At 41.9% G+C, this 16,979-nt stretch overlaps 1 protein-coding gene across 1 annotated transcript in view; it reads right to left on the bottom strand.

Moving 5' to 3' along the window:
* ANXA2 (annexin A2) overlaps window positions 1–16,979 on the bottom strand; it is a 44,568-nt gene that overhangs the window by 7,425 nt on the left and 20,164 nt on the right. Inside the window, exons 4-7 of the mRNA XM_057543365.1 lie at window positions 8,298–8,392; window positions 4,784–4,897; window positions 1,218–1,308; window positions 159–238 (exon numbers count right to left, since the gene is read on the bottom strand). Of these exons, the coding sequence (XP_057399348.1) occupies window positions 159–238; window positions 1,218–1,308; window positions 4,784–4,897; window positions 8,298–8,392 (380 nt within the window). The remainder of the gene's footprint in view (window positions 1–158; window positions 239–1,217; window positions 1,309–4,783; window positions 4,898–8,297; window positions 8,393–16,979) is intronic.

The following is a 16,979-nucleotide window of genomic DNA, read 5'->3' as shown; positions in this document are numbered from 1 at the left end:
ACAACTCTGCAGTGACAGTGCAAACCCACTGTCGAAAATGCAGCTGGAATTTCTGATGCAGGCACAGAGGATTGAGTTAATTCGTTCCCAAGTATAAAATGAGGTGCGCAACTTGCCTTGGGAGGAAGCAAGGACAAAGAAATAAACCGGAAACCAACCTTCGATAGGGCGACCATCAGCTTGCGGAAGTCACCAGATGTGTCAGAAATGATATCCTTCTCCAGATCAGTCTTGTACACTTGGAAAACAAAACAACTCATCTGGTTAGACGCTTCCTGCCTGTGCAGCCAGCCAGCCACCGGCTCCACTCATCCCCTGCCCGCTAAGCCTCTAAAAAGCAGAAACAGCTGTGGCAGCATGGATGTGCCCACCCAAAGGAGGTGGATTCTCTAGAATGATTTTTACCCTCATGAAATCAGAACCAGTGACAAGGGACACACAGAGCAGGATCAGACCAGGGATCCTCAAGCTCACCTTTGATCAGTGACTTCCTGGGTAGCTAAAATACTGGTTCCCAAACTTCTCGACTATACTTATTTGGATCATCAAAATATTTGGAGGAAAAAAAAAAAAAAAATATTTGGAGGACTACACACACACACACACACACACACACACACACACACACACACAACTGTGGTTTATTATCTACTGATCGAGAAAATGCACAATGGCAAAAACTAGTAAGAATTAAAGAGTACTTTTCAATGAATTTGTACTTTATTATTCAAAATAGCATCTATGTTTAAATGTAGTGGTACCACATACACATGTAAGCTGCATCATTTACTCCACCCGGGTCTCCTACACTGCTTGGTGCACAGAGGTCCATGTGCCTCTTGCAACAGTGATCCGCAGTCAAGAGCTGGGAACCTTCTCAGCAGAAACTGGACAGCACCCATTCCAAGAAATCCATGTAAAATACTTCCTACTTCTCCCCATCAGATCTTTTTTTTCTTTTTTGTTTGTTTTCTCTGCTTTCGCTCCTGTATATCCTTTTGTATTAGTTCTAGGGGAATATAATCATCAAAACCCAGGCCATCAGGAGATGGAGGAGAGGGACCTGGAACAGAGCAAACCTCTGGACGGTCCAGATGGCAAGCATTTCTCCACAAGTAATCCAGGCACCCTATCCTGAACACCAGCCCAGCAGGCCAGGATGGGGGGGTCACAGAAACAGGGCTGAGAGGGTGCACCACAGAACTAGGGCTACTCACTTTCCTTGTAGACTCTGTTGATTTCCTGCAGCTCCTGGTTGGTCCTGGAGCAGATGATCTCAATGAGGGAGTCCTCATCGGTCCCCAGCCCCTGCGAACCAGGCATTGCAGCCATCAGCAGGGGAAGCCCTCCAGGCCATTAGCCCACTTCCCTGATCTCAATCAGGTAAACTACATACACAGATTGGGTGTGTAGCACATCCCTTCCTGCATTTCTCCTGAGGGATCTGTACTGCATTCCTCAGCGCAAGGTAAAGTTATATGCTATTCCTTTAAAAAAATGCTTCATTGGGCTTCCCTGGTGGCGCAGTGGTTGAGAATCTGCCTGCTAATGCAGGGGACACGGGTTCGAGCCCTGGTCTGGGAAGATCCCACATGCCACGGAGCAGCTGGGCCCGTGAGCCACAGCTACTGAGCCTGCGCGTCTGGAGCCTGTGCCCCGCAACGGGAGGGGCCGCGATAAGTGAAAGGCCCGCGCACCGCGATGAAGAGCGGTCCCCGCACCGCAATGAAGAGTGGCCCCCGCTTGCCGCAACTGGAGAAAGCCCTCGCACGAACCGAAGACCCAACACAGCCAAAAATAAATAAATAAATAAATAAAGTAGCTATAAAAAAAAAAAAAATGCTTCATCAAAATAAAAGATGGTTTAACTGACATGTTTTTTTAGCTCAACTATATTAAAACAAATTTTTTTCCACTATATATAAATATATAGTGAAATGGGAAGAGACAGCAATGGAATACACCAGAATGTTAAAAGTGGTTGCCTTTTGGCGATGGGTTTATAAAATGAATAACTTTATCGTCTCCCTATGTTTCTTTATTTTTCAACTTCTCTAATAATCAGCCATTACTTTAATAGATGAGAAATCATTTTCTTTATTATACAATTCTGCTCAGAAATTTAAAACAAAGGAATATAGAGATTTTATGCTGTCATTTGCAGCCAGCATCGTTAGATTGGAGTAAGTCTTTTACGAGGGAAAGGTATAGATAAAATTTTTAGCTTTACCTCTTTGAAATGTAAAATTGGGTTAATGTTAAAAATTTCATTCTTGTACTTCCATTTTTGCTTGATTGTGATGCACTCTTCAGGCATTTTAGAGAAGCAAAAGGAAATAATGAAGTGCCAAATAAACCTAGACACCAACACTTTATTAAGGAATAAGAATTTGATGGGTGATGTATTCAAATTTAATATATACACTTTTGAGCTGGCATGCCAGAGAGCTTGAAAGGACCCAATGAAACTTGTATTTCAAAGCTGGCTTCATGATCAAAGTCAAGATTTAATAATCAGGATTCTCTAATACTTGTCTTTCCGAGTATGGAAATATCACTTTGAACTAAGTAGAATTACAACTGTTTAAAATGTAAATCAATTATAAGGTGTTAATACAATAAGAAACTTACTTATCCACATGAAAAGTGTGTCAGCTATTAATTAAACTTATTAGAGTTTATATGTCCCTAAAAAAGTGGTTTATATAAGCTAAGCCTCAGGTTAATAGTTAATTTTGAATTTTATTCCTCATCTAATCTGAGCCAAGGCCTCTTCTCCCAGAGTTTTTAATCATGATTTGTAGAGGTGCTGGCAAAGCCAAAATTTCTTCCCTTCTTAGCAAAATTTCTTCCCTTCTTCTTCCCTTCTTAGACCTTCTTAGCAAAAGGTCTACACAATATTCTATACAGATATTATAAAGAGATTACCAAGCATCTTCAAATATTTTAGGGGGCAGTTTTTCAATCTCAAGGATATATAATAAATATAGTCTAAAAATAACTCATGCATTGGAAGAAATGCTATATCCTGACACTGTTGAAACGTGAAACAGGTATAGCAATAGAAGATTTGTTTTCTTTCATCACTGATATACCCATGTTAATATCAGAGAATTCTAATAGTACTTTTTCTCTATATTTAAAGGTGACCTTGGCAATTTCAAACTTGGCCCAAGCTCTCCACAGACTGTCCACAGTTCCCATCACAAGGGCAACGTCTACTGTAACATATGGCAGATATTGCCACTGGTATTGCCAGAAGTCAAAACAGATTTTTTTTAAAGCATAGTTCAGTTAATGTCACTCCAAGCTTTATGGATTTCAGAAGGGTACTCAGCTGTGATAGCTAATGGAAGAGCTGGCACAAGGTCAAAGATCTAGCAGTCAAAGCACCTTTCATTGGGCCCAATTACATAGATTACAATGGTGACTGACAGCTCAAACAGGTCTGTTTCAAGTCACTAATACCTAGTAATAGATACTTATAAAATTGCACAAATCACAACTCAATGAATTCTTGGCAAAAATAAGATAAACTGATCTGAAGTGATGATGGTCAGAAGAAACCTAGGAGAGGCCAGCTCATTCATGGTTCCAAAGGTCCCAAGACTGAGTGTTTTCAGTGTTCTTTTTATTAAACAGGATCATTAAGTGTTGTTGACATTTTATCATTCTGTCCAATATAGCCTACTTAGAAAACTCAGAGCAAGTCTGCTCAAATAAACTGAGCACAGCTTGGGCCAAGCTGGAAAACTGATTTCAGAGCAAATCTTTCAGCAGCCCTGAGCTATCAACTTCTGGGCCCTGGAAATACCCGGTGGGAAGCTGCCTCTCTCTCGAGGTGCTCCGTGGGGGAAGGGATGGCAACTGAACTGTGACATTAGCTGGTGACAGACTTACAGCTCCATCTCTCCATAATTCAGAAATGGTGGCATCACAGAAAATGCACTCGGACTTAGGAAAAAAAATCAGAACTACAGCTTTCCTTCCACTCTGAGGCTTTACCCAGTTTTACCAGCAGAGGGCAGTGTCAGATTATTCAAAGTGTTGCAGGCACACTTCCGAAAAGGGTTCTGTGCTTTGCCATTAAACATGCATTTATGTTTATATATCTATTACATTTATATAACACTTGATGTTTTAGGTACACATAAAATTCAGGGGAACTTACAACCTGGAATTTTTACTATCTAATTTAATCTAAAAAATCCATGTTCAAAATAACTTTGCAAAATACAAACAAAAGACAGTAGCATGTGCCTTGATACTTTGAACAAAACACAGGAACCATTCACGATCTGAAATCACCCTTTATGTGCACTGTGATGTTCTGATTTTGCTCAAAATTTGAATCAAACAATGGGACCAGCAAGGAGAAGGTCACAAGAAACAACCAAAACGGCATACGCAGATTTTTGTTAAGCTTCACTTAACAAAAGCTATGAGTTTTACTTTTGCCTTGATATCATAACAAATCTTTTTTAAAGAGGAAGTGTAATCAAGGAAGTAGTTTTTCCAAATGGTATTCCAATTGCCCAGGTGCCAAGCAGTAGCAGCTGGTAACTGACTTCTCTGCATCATGAAATTTCTTTACAGTCTTAAAAAAAAGTAGTGGAAATATTTTTGGTACAAATCCTGAGCCTTATAGCTTCAGTTCATTCCCAAAAAATGATTCCAAATGAGAATTCAACATAACTGAAAATCACCTAATTACACTCAGGAAGCTGTAATTCACAAATATTAATGGCAGATTTGACAGAGATTGCATCTCACACGTGTTTACCTTCATGGAGGCTTTCAGCTCGGAAGCGTCATACTGAGCAGGTGTTTTCAATAGGCCCAAAATCACTGTCTCCAGGTGGCCGGACAAGGCTGACTTCAGTGCTGATGCAAGTTCCTTCAGAAAAACAGGCAACAACATGGAAAACTTGGTTGGTAACCAGTATTCCCTTTAAAACTAGTAAGACAAAAATAGAGGCATGTGTTTGTAAAGCAGGTTGTGATTCTTTGACAACTCTGGGGTGTTCGGTCAAAGTATCCTTCAACCGCATTCCCTTTGGCAGACCTAAAGGTCAGAAATGGAAAGATCAGACTTTCCTCCGGTTAAAATCCCCTAAAATCCAAGCTGATTTTGCCCTCTCGTCCAGTCAGTAAAAGGAAACCAGAGCAGCATGCAACGCCTCAGAAAGCTATGAGTGAATGCAGTTTACAATATGCTTACACTCCCACGTGGTAACAGCCTATGGAAGACAGGGCACTTTCTAGGGTCAAGGCCCCTGCTAAGAAGGAGGTGATCAAAGTGGGGAGCCTCCAAGGAAGCAGAACCCTCGTGGCCTGCTGGTATCCTCCTGTGAAAGGTTTTGTGCAGCTGTGCCAGAGGTAGCTCCAGAAAGTCTCCAGGTGGAACCAGAGGCCCCCACTGGGCTAGAAGTGATCCCATGAAGCTTTCCTATGCAAAACACTTCACCTAAGACTGAGAGAACCTCTACTTTCCATACCAAACTGGAATGGTATTATCAAGATGGTGGGGACTAAAGCCCTCCCCATTCACCCCTGGGCTTCCCTGCTGTATATTGTTTCTTAAAGGTTCCCACTGTTACCATTAAAATCCACTGACAGGGCTTCCCTGGTGGCGCAGTGGTTGGGAATCTGCCTGCTAATGCAGGGGACACGGGTTCGAGCCCTGGTCTGGGAAGATCCCACATGCCGCGGAGCGGCTGGGCCCGTGAGCCACAATTGCTGAGCCTGCGCGTCTGGAGCCTGTGCCCCGCGACGGGAGGGGCCGCGATAGAGAAAGGCCCGCGCACCGCGATGAAGAGCGGTCCCCGCACCGCGATGAAGAGTGGCCCCCGCTTGCCGCAACTGGAGAAAGCCCTCGCACGAACCGAAGACCCAACACAGCCAAAAATAAAATAAATAAATAAATAAATAAGAAAATCCTTAAAAAAAAAAAAAAAAATCCACTGACAGATTTCAAGTCAGAGGCCTGAGTCAGCACCCACACAGGCAGACAGATATCCCAATTCGATGTGGCTTTGACAGATGCTTCCCCGGGGATTAGATTTCCTACAAATCATGGGCATTGAGTGATGGCTGAACTCTCCTGTTAGAATTATTTTTTTCTTTCTTTTCACTTTTTCCCCCCTCTTCTCTCTTCCTCTCCTGCTTTGCAGCAGCACCCATGGCATCTACGACGTTTAGCCCCTAGAGGTATGTGCAGGCTCTAAGAGATGATGTGCAGCCTGCTTCAGAGAGAATCTTCTCAAATCATTCACAGATGTCGAGGACTGAGATGGGTCTTAGAAATCATCTGGCCCAACCCTTTCATCACCTACTTTCTCCTGCTTCCTGAAGTCCTAGTAACACATAGCACTTAGGAGAGAACTTTAGAAGCTACACCTTCCAATTATAGCACCAATTTTCCAGCGTGGAACTCTGAGGTTAGGTAATTCCAAACTTAGCCTACCCTGACACTCCCCTCTACCCATTCTCTGTTCAGACTTCAAATAGCATTTGGGCACCTACTGACTGCTTCCACTTCTATAATAAACTCCTGATGGGCAGCCAACTTCCTGCTTCTCATAACGTCAAGCACAGGGCTTTCTTTGCACTTAGCAAAGAATATTTGTCCAGGTATGTTTGACAAATAAAATATGACCATTCCTTATCTGGAGAAACCTGGCATCTGCTCGAACATGAAAGAAACAGAACATCGATCCTCTGTCCCAGTTCCTGTCCAGTGCTACTAGCTGTACCCATGCTGTTCACGCCCTCACCTAGGCAGCCTCCGTCCCTATTGTTAAAGTACTCTACAATACAGGGCCTTCTCCTTTACTATGCAAACAATAAGGTTCTGCTTTCAGGATTTCCTTCAGAAAGTATCTCCAGTATTTTATGTATCTTTCTTTAAAATGTGATTAATTCTCCTTAGCCCAGGGCTGAGAGGTATCAAGAATCAGTAGGAGAGTGAGTTGTCCCCAGCCGACCATGAAGCCTGTGAGGTCACCAAACCCATCATGATTCTGTTAACATCATCCCTCCAACAGGGTATGTGAGAGCGCTGTTCTCCATGTATCTCATCTGAAATCGAAATCCGGGCTTCTATATTTCTATGTACACTTATGTGTCCACACCCAAGTGTGTTCCAAGACCACACTCTGTAAGTGACAGCTGAAGGAGCAATTACAGGCATATTGTCCAAAGAGGGGGGCCTTCAGCTCCAACTGGAACTCAGCTCTACCAGCTCACAGATCCTTTAGGGAAAGTGGAGAAATAAACACTCCCTTCCATGCCTCACTATAGTAGATTAATGTCAGTCTAGCTGGAAGAAAAATTTTAATGCATATGAGAGGAAATAAGCTGCATGCTTTCCTATGTATGTCCTTTCCAAGTGTTTTGAGAGGTGGGAGAGGGAGATATAGCAGGGTGTGACCTGCAACTTCCTGGACCCTGGTGGTCATGTCAACTCCAAGTGCAGAAATGTCTTTTCTAGAATCCTTCCAGCTCACCTCCACTGTGACTACGAGTGAAAGCCGTAAGTCAAACGGGAGCTGCAGGAAGCCATGCTTACTGCACCGTCCAAGAATAAATCAAAAGCTTTTAATAGCAAGAAGTTAAAAATAAAGCAGCCTGTCTGTAAAAATAAATTTCCTAACACTGCGACAAAATAAAGGATGAACAAGTGCTGGGCTGTTCCTTAACCAACCACTAGTGGACAAGCATGGGAAAAAAAGCACACAAAACCGTTTAAATAGTGAGAGCATGGCAAGGTGAAGATAGACTGGAGACCAAATGAACTACTAAACTAAACCTGGTGGTTGCAAAGCTCTTAGGAACTCAAGTGTATTTTTTTAAGAATGAGAGGAGTGTGTCAGGATCAATACTCAAATGGAGGCTAGTGTCCCAAGATTAAATTTAAAACATTTTATCAAGAACCAGCAGAAGTCATAAAGATGAAATGAGCGGCCACATGTAGAGAACGGCATACCTGGCACAGAGTTAGCATTCAATAAATGATACCTGTTGTTGTTTTCCCCTATCCTTTCTATTTCCAGAACTGCTCCCTTTACACCCTCTGGGTTGGAAGAGGGTGTGGTCTTTATGGATAAGCTCCAAGCACCCCAGGGGCCACGTATGTGTGAGTTGTGACTCTTACAGGATGTAAGGGGAAAACCTTGGATCTCCTAGGGTTCCAGAAGGCGCTTGCTGGGAAGAGCCAGAATTCATAAAAAGAAAAAGCAATGGCTGAGGAACTGAAATTCAACATGGAATACCCTCCATCCCTGAACCTGTTGTACCTTTTTGGTCCTTCTCTGGTAGGCGAAGGCAATATCCTGTCTCTGTTCATTGCTGCGGTTGGTCAAAATGTTGACAATGGTGACCTCATCCACACCTATGAAGACACAAGTAGTGACCAGTTACTCAACCATATGCTCTAGTTCTTTGGGCTTACATAGAAGGTTTTAAGCATTTTTTCAACCTGAAATGTATATATTAGTCCCTAAAGTGAAATACCAAGACATTAAGATGTTTTCTTTCTGTCAGCACCCTCCACCCAACATGTATACCCTCTTTTCTGTTTTTCCTGACAGCCTCAAACCTCAAGTCTAAATAGACTTTTTTAAGTATCTGTATTTAAAAAAAAAAAAAAAATTTCATTCATACATTGGGTTTCTGGACTCAACAGTAGGAGGTGCATTTGTGGGGCTTTGGCAGTCAGATGGAACAACAAAGATTTAGAAAGATTTTAAATGAAGGTGCCCGAATTACCATTTAACTGAGGTCTTAATAGACAGTAACTGCGACCTGAATTAATAGAGACAATTATTTATATTTATTGCAGGATTATGGCTATATAAGCAGCTAGGTACAATTTCTATAATTATATAAACTGTCATGACAAATGAGTCAGATTTAATATGGCAGTTGTATTTTAATAGCATAATTGATTAATACAATCCTACTTACTGAAGACTAAGTTGTTTTGTAAGGAAAATAAATGTTCCACTGCTTTTAATATTCAATAGGCAATTTTAATAATCAATTTTATAACTTTATTAAAAAGAATAATGTTTTAATGTAAATTAAATCTAAACTGGGAGTTTTGAAGTGCCACCAAAATGTTTTAGTACCTATTTTAATTGGAACATGTGTATTTACAAAGATAAGCAATGCCTTCTGGTATGTGAAAGTTTCCAATTTTACATCAGAAATACTCTTAACATGCCATTTAACTTAAGGAAGCACTATTTTAAGGATTCAGAAAGTGAAAGGTCTCTCTCCTGACTGATTATGAACTTAGTTTAATAAAAGGAAGTCTTTGCCATAACTGGATAGGTAATTCCTGAGTGAGAAAACAGCAGAGTGGTTAAGCCTCCAAGGTCACACGTAAACTGCAAACAGCCCAGCCTATAGGAAATCAGGAGTTCCAAAGCAACAGAAAGGTCAGAACCATAATGCCCTGAGACAGAGGCAATGAGCAGACTTACAAAGAAGGTATTCTAAACTCTCAAGTGTGTTAGAAAGATCAAAAAGCAGAAAGTTAGAATTTCTGGGTATAAAAATAAGTAACATTTTTGTATTTACATACTCATTTTTAAGTGAATTCATACCAATACGTTAGTTACCTTAACTGCAGCATTTATACCTTTAGCTCTGATTTTCAGAGTAGCCAGTGTCAACGTAGAAACCCAACTGCTGAATATGAGATTGTTTCAAAGATGCTTATTTTGGCAAAAAATAAAGGGGGAAAATGTCTAATAATAGATTGATTAAATAAATGTTTTTGTCCATATAATGGGATAATATACAGACATTTAAAATGACGGTATAAAGTATTAAATGACATGAAAAAACGTTCACAATATACTGTTAAGTAAAAAAAAACAGGTTGCAAAACAGTACACCCAATCTAACCTGATTTTTGTAAAAGGCATGCTCATGTGAAGGAAAAAATATGTTGAACCCTTCATACCAAAACCAAATTTTTTTATTTTTATTGGAGTATAGTTGATTCACAATACTGTGTTAATTTATACCAAAATTTTAATAGGGATCATCTGAGTGGTAGGATTATAGATAATTTCAAGTTTTCTTCCTTTTGATTACCTATAGTTTCCAATTCACTATGATGAGCACAAGAAGGGTATTTTAAAATATATACACTATGAATGACATATAATCATTGATCTAGAATCAACTAGTGACTTCACCTCACGAGATTCCTGGTGTGGTTCTAAGTACTTTAGTTAGAATAGAACACGATATGCATGATATTCAGGAACTGTATCTATATCATTCTCTTTGGTTTCCAAAATATCCTAATGCAAACCATCTTATGTAACCATCACAACAACCATGTGGGGATGGCTATTTCTCTTCCTCATTTACAGATGGGGAAGCTTGAAGCTTAGAGAGACAGAGGTCCAGCTCTGCCACTGTTACGGTGGAAGCATCTGCCCTCCTGGGGTCTTAGAATCTACACTTGCATGAGGAAGGGGCTTGAACAATGACCTCCAGTTCTGCTTCCACGAAAGACTAACACAGAAAATCGAGCTTTATTTTTTTATTTTTTTATTTTTTAAATGAGTTTTTTTTTGTTTTGTTATAGCTACTTCATTTATTTATTTATTTATTTATGGCTGTGTTGGGTCTTCGTTTCTGTGCGAGGGCTTTCTCTAGTTGTGGCAAGTGGGGGCCACTCTTCATCGCGGTGCGCGGGCCTCTCACTGTCACGGCCTCTCTTGTTGCGGAGCACAGGCTCCAGACGCGCAGCCTCAGTAGTTGTGGCTCACGGGCCCAGTTGCTCCGCGGCATGTGGGATCTTCCCAGACCAGGGCTCGAACCCGTGTCCCCTGCCTTGGCAGGCAGATTCTCAACCACTGCGCCACCAGGGAAGCCCGAAAATCGAGCTTTTTAAAAAAAAATCTATTCTACAGAATGTACTGCAACTCTTTTATTTATTATTTATTTATTTATTTATTTTGGCTGCATCAGGTCTTAGTTGTGGCATGCGGACTTCTTAGTTGTGGCATGTGGATCTTTTTAGTTGCGGCATGCGGACTGTTAGTTGCAGCATGCATGCAGGATCTAGTTCCCCGACCCGGGGCCCCCTGCGTTGGGAGCGTGGAGTCCTACCCACTGGACCACCAGGGAAGTCCCAAAAATTGAGCTTAGGTACAGGCTGGATAGATTTCTTCACAGACTCGTTAAGGCTTACCAGGCTACTTTCGTGGATGTATCTGGTCACATGGGCATGCATGCCTGCCCACACACATGTGTTTACATATGTTCTCTCTCTCTCTCTCTCAATATTCTATAGCTTTAACTTTATATTAGGAAAACCACTTGTTTATAAACGTCTTTTTCCTTTACACTTAACTTTCTTACCCAAATCTGAAAACGCTGGAGAATAACAAAATACAATTATACCCTCTAATCTCAACTCTAATATTTCCTAAAACCAATCTTTGGGCTGCTGACCTAAACGCATGCCAAGAACACTGACCCATAAAAAATCATTCCCCCTTGGAAACAAATGCAAAGTTGTGTTTGTGTCAGAACGTGGTCCTGAGCCCACCTGAATGAGAATCACATGAAGCACTTATTAAAAACACAGCTCCTATGTATAAAATAGATATGCAACAAGGATATACTGTACAGCACAGGGAATTATAGGCATTATCTTGTAATAACCTATAATGGAGTATAATTTGCAAAAATACCAAATCACTATGCTGTATACCTGAAACTAATATAATATTGTACATCAACTGTACTTGAATAAAAAAAATTAAAGAAAAACAAAACAAAACAAAAAAACCCACAGCTTCCTGGGCCTCCCTGCCCCCGAGATCTGATTAAAGACTCTTGTGGACTTTGGACCTGGCAAGGGGCATTTCAACCAGCTCCCTGGTGATTCTTTATTTGAGAATCGCCAACAGAGATGGAAAAGCATGGGTGGGAATTGGAAAGGTCGTTGGAAATCTGCCTGTGTATAAGACTATTAAACTGCTTCTACCAACTGCTTCTGTGAGGTGCAGGGTCAACTACAATTTTAGGGAAAGATGCTTACCTTTGTTCAAACAACCCAGGTAAGAAGTAACACCTGAAAAGAGCTCACTCCACAAACTTCAGTGCAGTCCCATGCTCTTAGTCAACGAAACAAACCTCTCTTAGCAATCAAACAATGAACCTTTGTGTTCATAGCAGCTTAGCATTCAGCCGACAGAGTCAGAATACAATCCAGTTACTGGAAATCCCCATAAAGAGCCTGGGTGGTTAACCTGAATCTCACCTAGGACTCAGCAACAACTAGAGCCTGAAGGCATCGAAGTGTATTTTACCTAAATTATTCACCAAGCAAACAGCCTGCCGTGATGCAGCATCCAGCAAGCTGGGACCCCTTACCAATGAAAGATCTGATACATTACACAAATGCTAATGCCAGCAACTACAAAGAAAGTAAATGGGGGCTATTTCTACCAGTGGAAGCCCCCTCCTCCTTCCGAGGGCCTCACCTGCATCAGCTGTTCCTCCCATACCACTGTTCGCAAGTTTCAAATTGAACTAGAAAGAGGAAAAAAAAAATCATAGAGCCCGGGATCAATGGCCTACTCAAAGCCACGTAAGGCATGTCCTGTGTTGCAACACCAGAATGCACACATCTGCCAGTGGGATTTAACCATCTTATCTTCAGAACAGTGCTGCTTCCTCTCGACCTGGCATCGTAACTGGTGAGACGGTTTATTCCCGTGGAAAATAGTTCAGTCCAGGTTGAAGCTGCAAGGGTCATCCGGTGACTCACCACTCCTGCCCAGGATGCAGCTGAAGGATGAGGGCTGAACATTCAGCTACCTGTGTCAGCACAATCACCGTCAACAAATGCACAGCAAGTGCCAGTACACCAGGAAAGCTTTACATTTAACAAGGTTAACGTAGGCGCAGACGACGGCAGATGAGGCTCTGCCTCTCTGGATTTGCACTTTCCGATCTCTCCTGTGCCAGTGCGAAGGGAAGTGTCTGCTGAGGGAAGGAGCCCAGGGTCGAAAAGAAACCACGTGGATGAAGCAAACGCATAAAGAAAACAATAAATGTGAAAAATGCCTATTTTCCCATCCCATTCCTCTTGTGTTTGATATGGAAGGTCACAAAGTAATCTAAGCAAAGCCTCACATTGGGAAACAATGACATGGGTGCTGGATCCCACAGAATGTGGGTGAGAACACAGTAAATTCTGTGATTCAGGCAGATTTTTTTTTTAATGCTTTTTTTTTAATTTAATTTTTATTTTATATTGGAGTATAGTTAATTTACAATGTTGTGTTTCAGGTGTACAGCAAAGTGATTCAGTTATACATATTTATATACATATATCCATTCTTTTTCAGATTCTTTTCCCATATAGGTTATTATAGAATACTGAGTAGAGTTCCCTATGCCATACAGTAGGTCCTTGCTGATTATCTATTTTATGTGTAGTAGTGTGTATATGTTAATCCCAACCTCCTAATTTATCCCTCTCCCCAACCTTTCCCCTTTGGTAACCGTAAGTTTATTTTCGAAGGCTTGTGAGTCTGTTTCTGTTTTGTAAGTAAGTTCACTTGTATCATCTTTTTAGATTCTACATATAAGTGATATCATATGATAGTTGTCTTTCTCTGTCTGACTTACTTCACTCAGTATGACAATCTCTAGGTCCATCCATGTTGCTGCAAATGGCATTATTTCATTCTTTTTTATGGCTGAGTAATATTCCATTGTATGTATGTACCACATCTTCTTTATCCAATCCTCTGTCGATGGACATTAAATATTAAATGTCTTTTCAACACTAACAGAAGTTAAGATTTTCAAGATTGGTGAGGAACTAAGACACAAATTTATTTGGCTCCTGATGGAAAGCAGCACGAAAGTTTTTAAGCATTTATTCCTTGAATGAAAATGGCCAACTAATCTTATCAGCTAACTACAAAAATGCTTCCCACACTCCGGGGCATCTGAAAAAAATCAGTCCCTGTTCTAAGTGCTAGTCACCTGAAGCCACAGCTCTGGCAAGTGATGCCATGGGAAGGCACCGCTGACAGCAGGGCTCACACAGAAAACTCTGGGGTCGTGGGTTCCTTAAAACATCAGCCATATTTTTAAAACAAAGAATACTTGCAGTCTAAAATAATGGCTGAATCCAAACCCACAAAATGGGCCTCCTGGAGTCTCCTCCTCCTCTCTGCGGGTGGAAACCCCAAGTCAGCTCCACATCTGGCAATGCATGGAAAATGTGCATCTTTACTGTTCATGGCAAGGAACCAAGAGGCCATTCTGAACAGGATGCTGACTCACATCTGCCAAGGCACACTGACTGCACAGAGAAAACAGATTTCATTTTGTTCGATAAAGGACTCAGGAGGCCCTCCAGGCAGGGCTGACTGCCTAGTCAGAGAACAAAGGAAAACTGCCCAGATCCGCTCCTTATCTAGATCATAGGTAAAACCAGGACTTGGCTTAGGTTACTGGGCATATCAGTATCAAACCTCAGAAATCATCTTTACAACAAGGTCATAGGCAGGCCACAGAGAGAGGAGAAGGCACAGACCCATGGGTTTTATTTTATTATAATATTAACAGTATCGACCATTCACTGAGTACCTACATGCCAGGCATTTACAAGGTGCTTTGTACAAAGCTCTCTTGCAATTGTCATCGTGTCCGTGTGCGATGGGTGTTATTGTCAACCCCATGTACCAATGAGGAAAAGACGAGGACTCACACAAGCCAAGGTCACACAAGCCAAGTCACTTGCAGAGCTGGGATTCAAACCAGGGTTAAATATCTACGTTGGGCTATTCTGCCTCCTGTTACAGAAGATAATCCAAAACTTGAAAATAAGGCAAAAGGAAGGGAACATGTCTTCCCAGTGTGGCTAAAAGGCCCATCCAAGACTGTTTCTCCAGGGCACGCTCTCACTCGACTTGCTACTCACTACTGATTATGGCATAGGCTCTATGGGGTTACGTGTTAACTTGTAGATTTTGGTCCAGTAGAAAGGATAGCCCCCAAGATTATGGCTTCAGTGCCCTGAAGGACATTAACGGTCTTGTATCCAGCCTAGCAATCTTCTTCCAACATTCTTTCCTCAGTGCCTATAAACACCTAGTCTCTCAAATTTCCCTTTGAACCAGCCCTATCTCAATGAATTAAATAAATGTTTGCCACGTGTTTATCCTATATCTCTATGAGTCATGTTTGTACCTTTTTGAATTATAATTTGGTATTTCTTTATACCACACTCCTCCACCACGTTGCTAAAAAGGATTGGAGACAGTAACGTGTCTATTTGTCTACAGAACTGGACTTACTATTTAGAACATACAAATGTACACCCATTGAATAATCTAGATAACGATTTGCCACCCAGTAACAATTCATGGCCACTGAGCTAACCCAACTGAGGTTTTTTTTCAAGAGAAAGAGCTAGAAGACTCTGTTCTGGAAATAGCCATTCATAACTCAATGGGACCCTAAAATGCCAGTAAGAGTGATTTTAGAGACAGAGAAGCACATGCACGCACACAGACACACACTCACACACACACTGTTGCCCAAAGTACTCTTCCCACCATCTGCCACGGTGCTGCCTGGCCCGACTCATGGAAAGCGTGGTTTAGCTAAGTGCCTAAGAAGAGGATCGGGCCCAGAAATCAAATTTCTTCTATTTCCATTCTGCTCTGGTCTCACCTCAGCTGAGTCCCTTAGAAAGGATTTAAGTACAGTCTCCTCGGTAATCCCACCGGGTATTTTAATAATCTGGAACCCTGTCTGCCTTCCGAGCATAATTACATTTCTGAGATACTCTACAGGACCAGCAGGAAAACACAAAGGCCACTACTCAAGATTCAAATCAAATAAAATTGCAAATGAAGGGTTATGCATAAAATGCAAGCACCAATTTGTGCCTTTGTTGCTCTACCAGCTTCCTGAGTCAGAAAGTAAAAAATCTGAACAGATGTAAAAGAAACTGATACCCGCCCTGAACTCAGCTGACAAGAGAAGTTACCATTCATTGTCTCAGCACTGCCGACACCAGGTAAGAACAAACGTGGTGACTTCCATCATCCCTGGGTGTCACCGGTATCTGGATTTCCTCATGGAAAAGAGGTAACCATTTTTTACAAAAAAAGAAAAAGCTGACAGGCAGGCAACACAGCCGATGCCTACAATGAGAAAGGCACCAGGGACTCCTTCACCCATGTTTCACAGGCTCCTTGGCTTGAGGCTGGCATCCACATACCCGAGTAGACAATGATCATCTTGAAAGAAATCAGAAAACCTGTGCCCAGAGTAAAGGTGACTGTGACTCAGCACTGGTCCCTCTTTGTTCCCAGCAGTGCTGTAAGATGAGAATTCAGTCTAAAGTCAACTTGAACACAAAAGGAAAGTCCTCAGCAACGGGAAGGTTTTGTTCCCTCCGGCTCACTTCCGGGATGGTTAGAGTGAGAAGGCCCTGGGCTACGTGGGGGCACAAAGGCCTTTCCCACAAGCACGCTCACACTCAGGCTTGGGGGTTCCTAGTTTGAGCACACACCTCCGACGCCGCTCCTGCGGGAGAGAAGCTACTTTCCAGAGCCAATCTGCCTCCTGGTATCTTCAAGAGAATACATTCCTAATCGCTGTCTCAGCTAAATGAATATACCTCCAGGTGTGCAGGTGAAAGCAAAAATACACATCCTGGCTTGCTTCCCACTGCCATGGGATGTCAGTCTTTTGGCCACGCTGGAAATCTTAAGCGGCTCCGTTTCAAAAGTATAAGAAAAAAATAAGCGCAGCAACTTGCTGCCGTTATGCTTCTATACTTGTGCTTATAAGGGGCGGGGGGGAAATCACCCGCTTCTGCAACCCTTCCGGAGAACACAAATACTGCTAAAATCAAAACTGGCAATAATAACAGGGCAATTCATTACCCTCCCCTTCCAGAGAGAGACCGA

Source organism: Balaenoptera acutorostrata, chromosome 3 (assembly GCF_949987535.1).
Source record: "Balaenoptera acutorostrata chromosome 3, mBalAcu1.1, whole genome shotgun sequence".
Lineage (NCBI taxonomy): Eukaryota > Metazoa > Chordata > Mammalia > Artiodactyla > Balaenopteridae > Balaenoptera > Balaenoptera acutorostrata.
The sequence above is the reverse complement of the archived record's forward strand: the minus strand, read 5'-3'. Positions and strand labels throughout refer to the sequence as shown.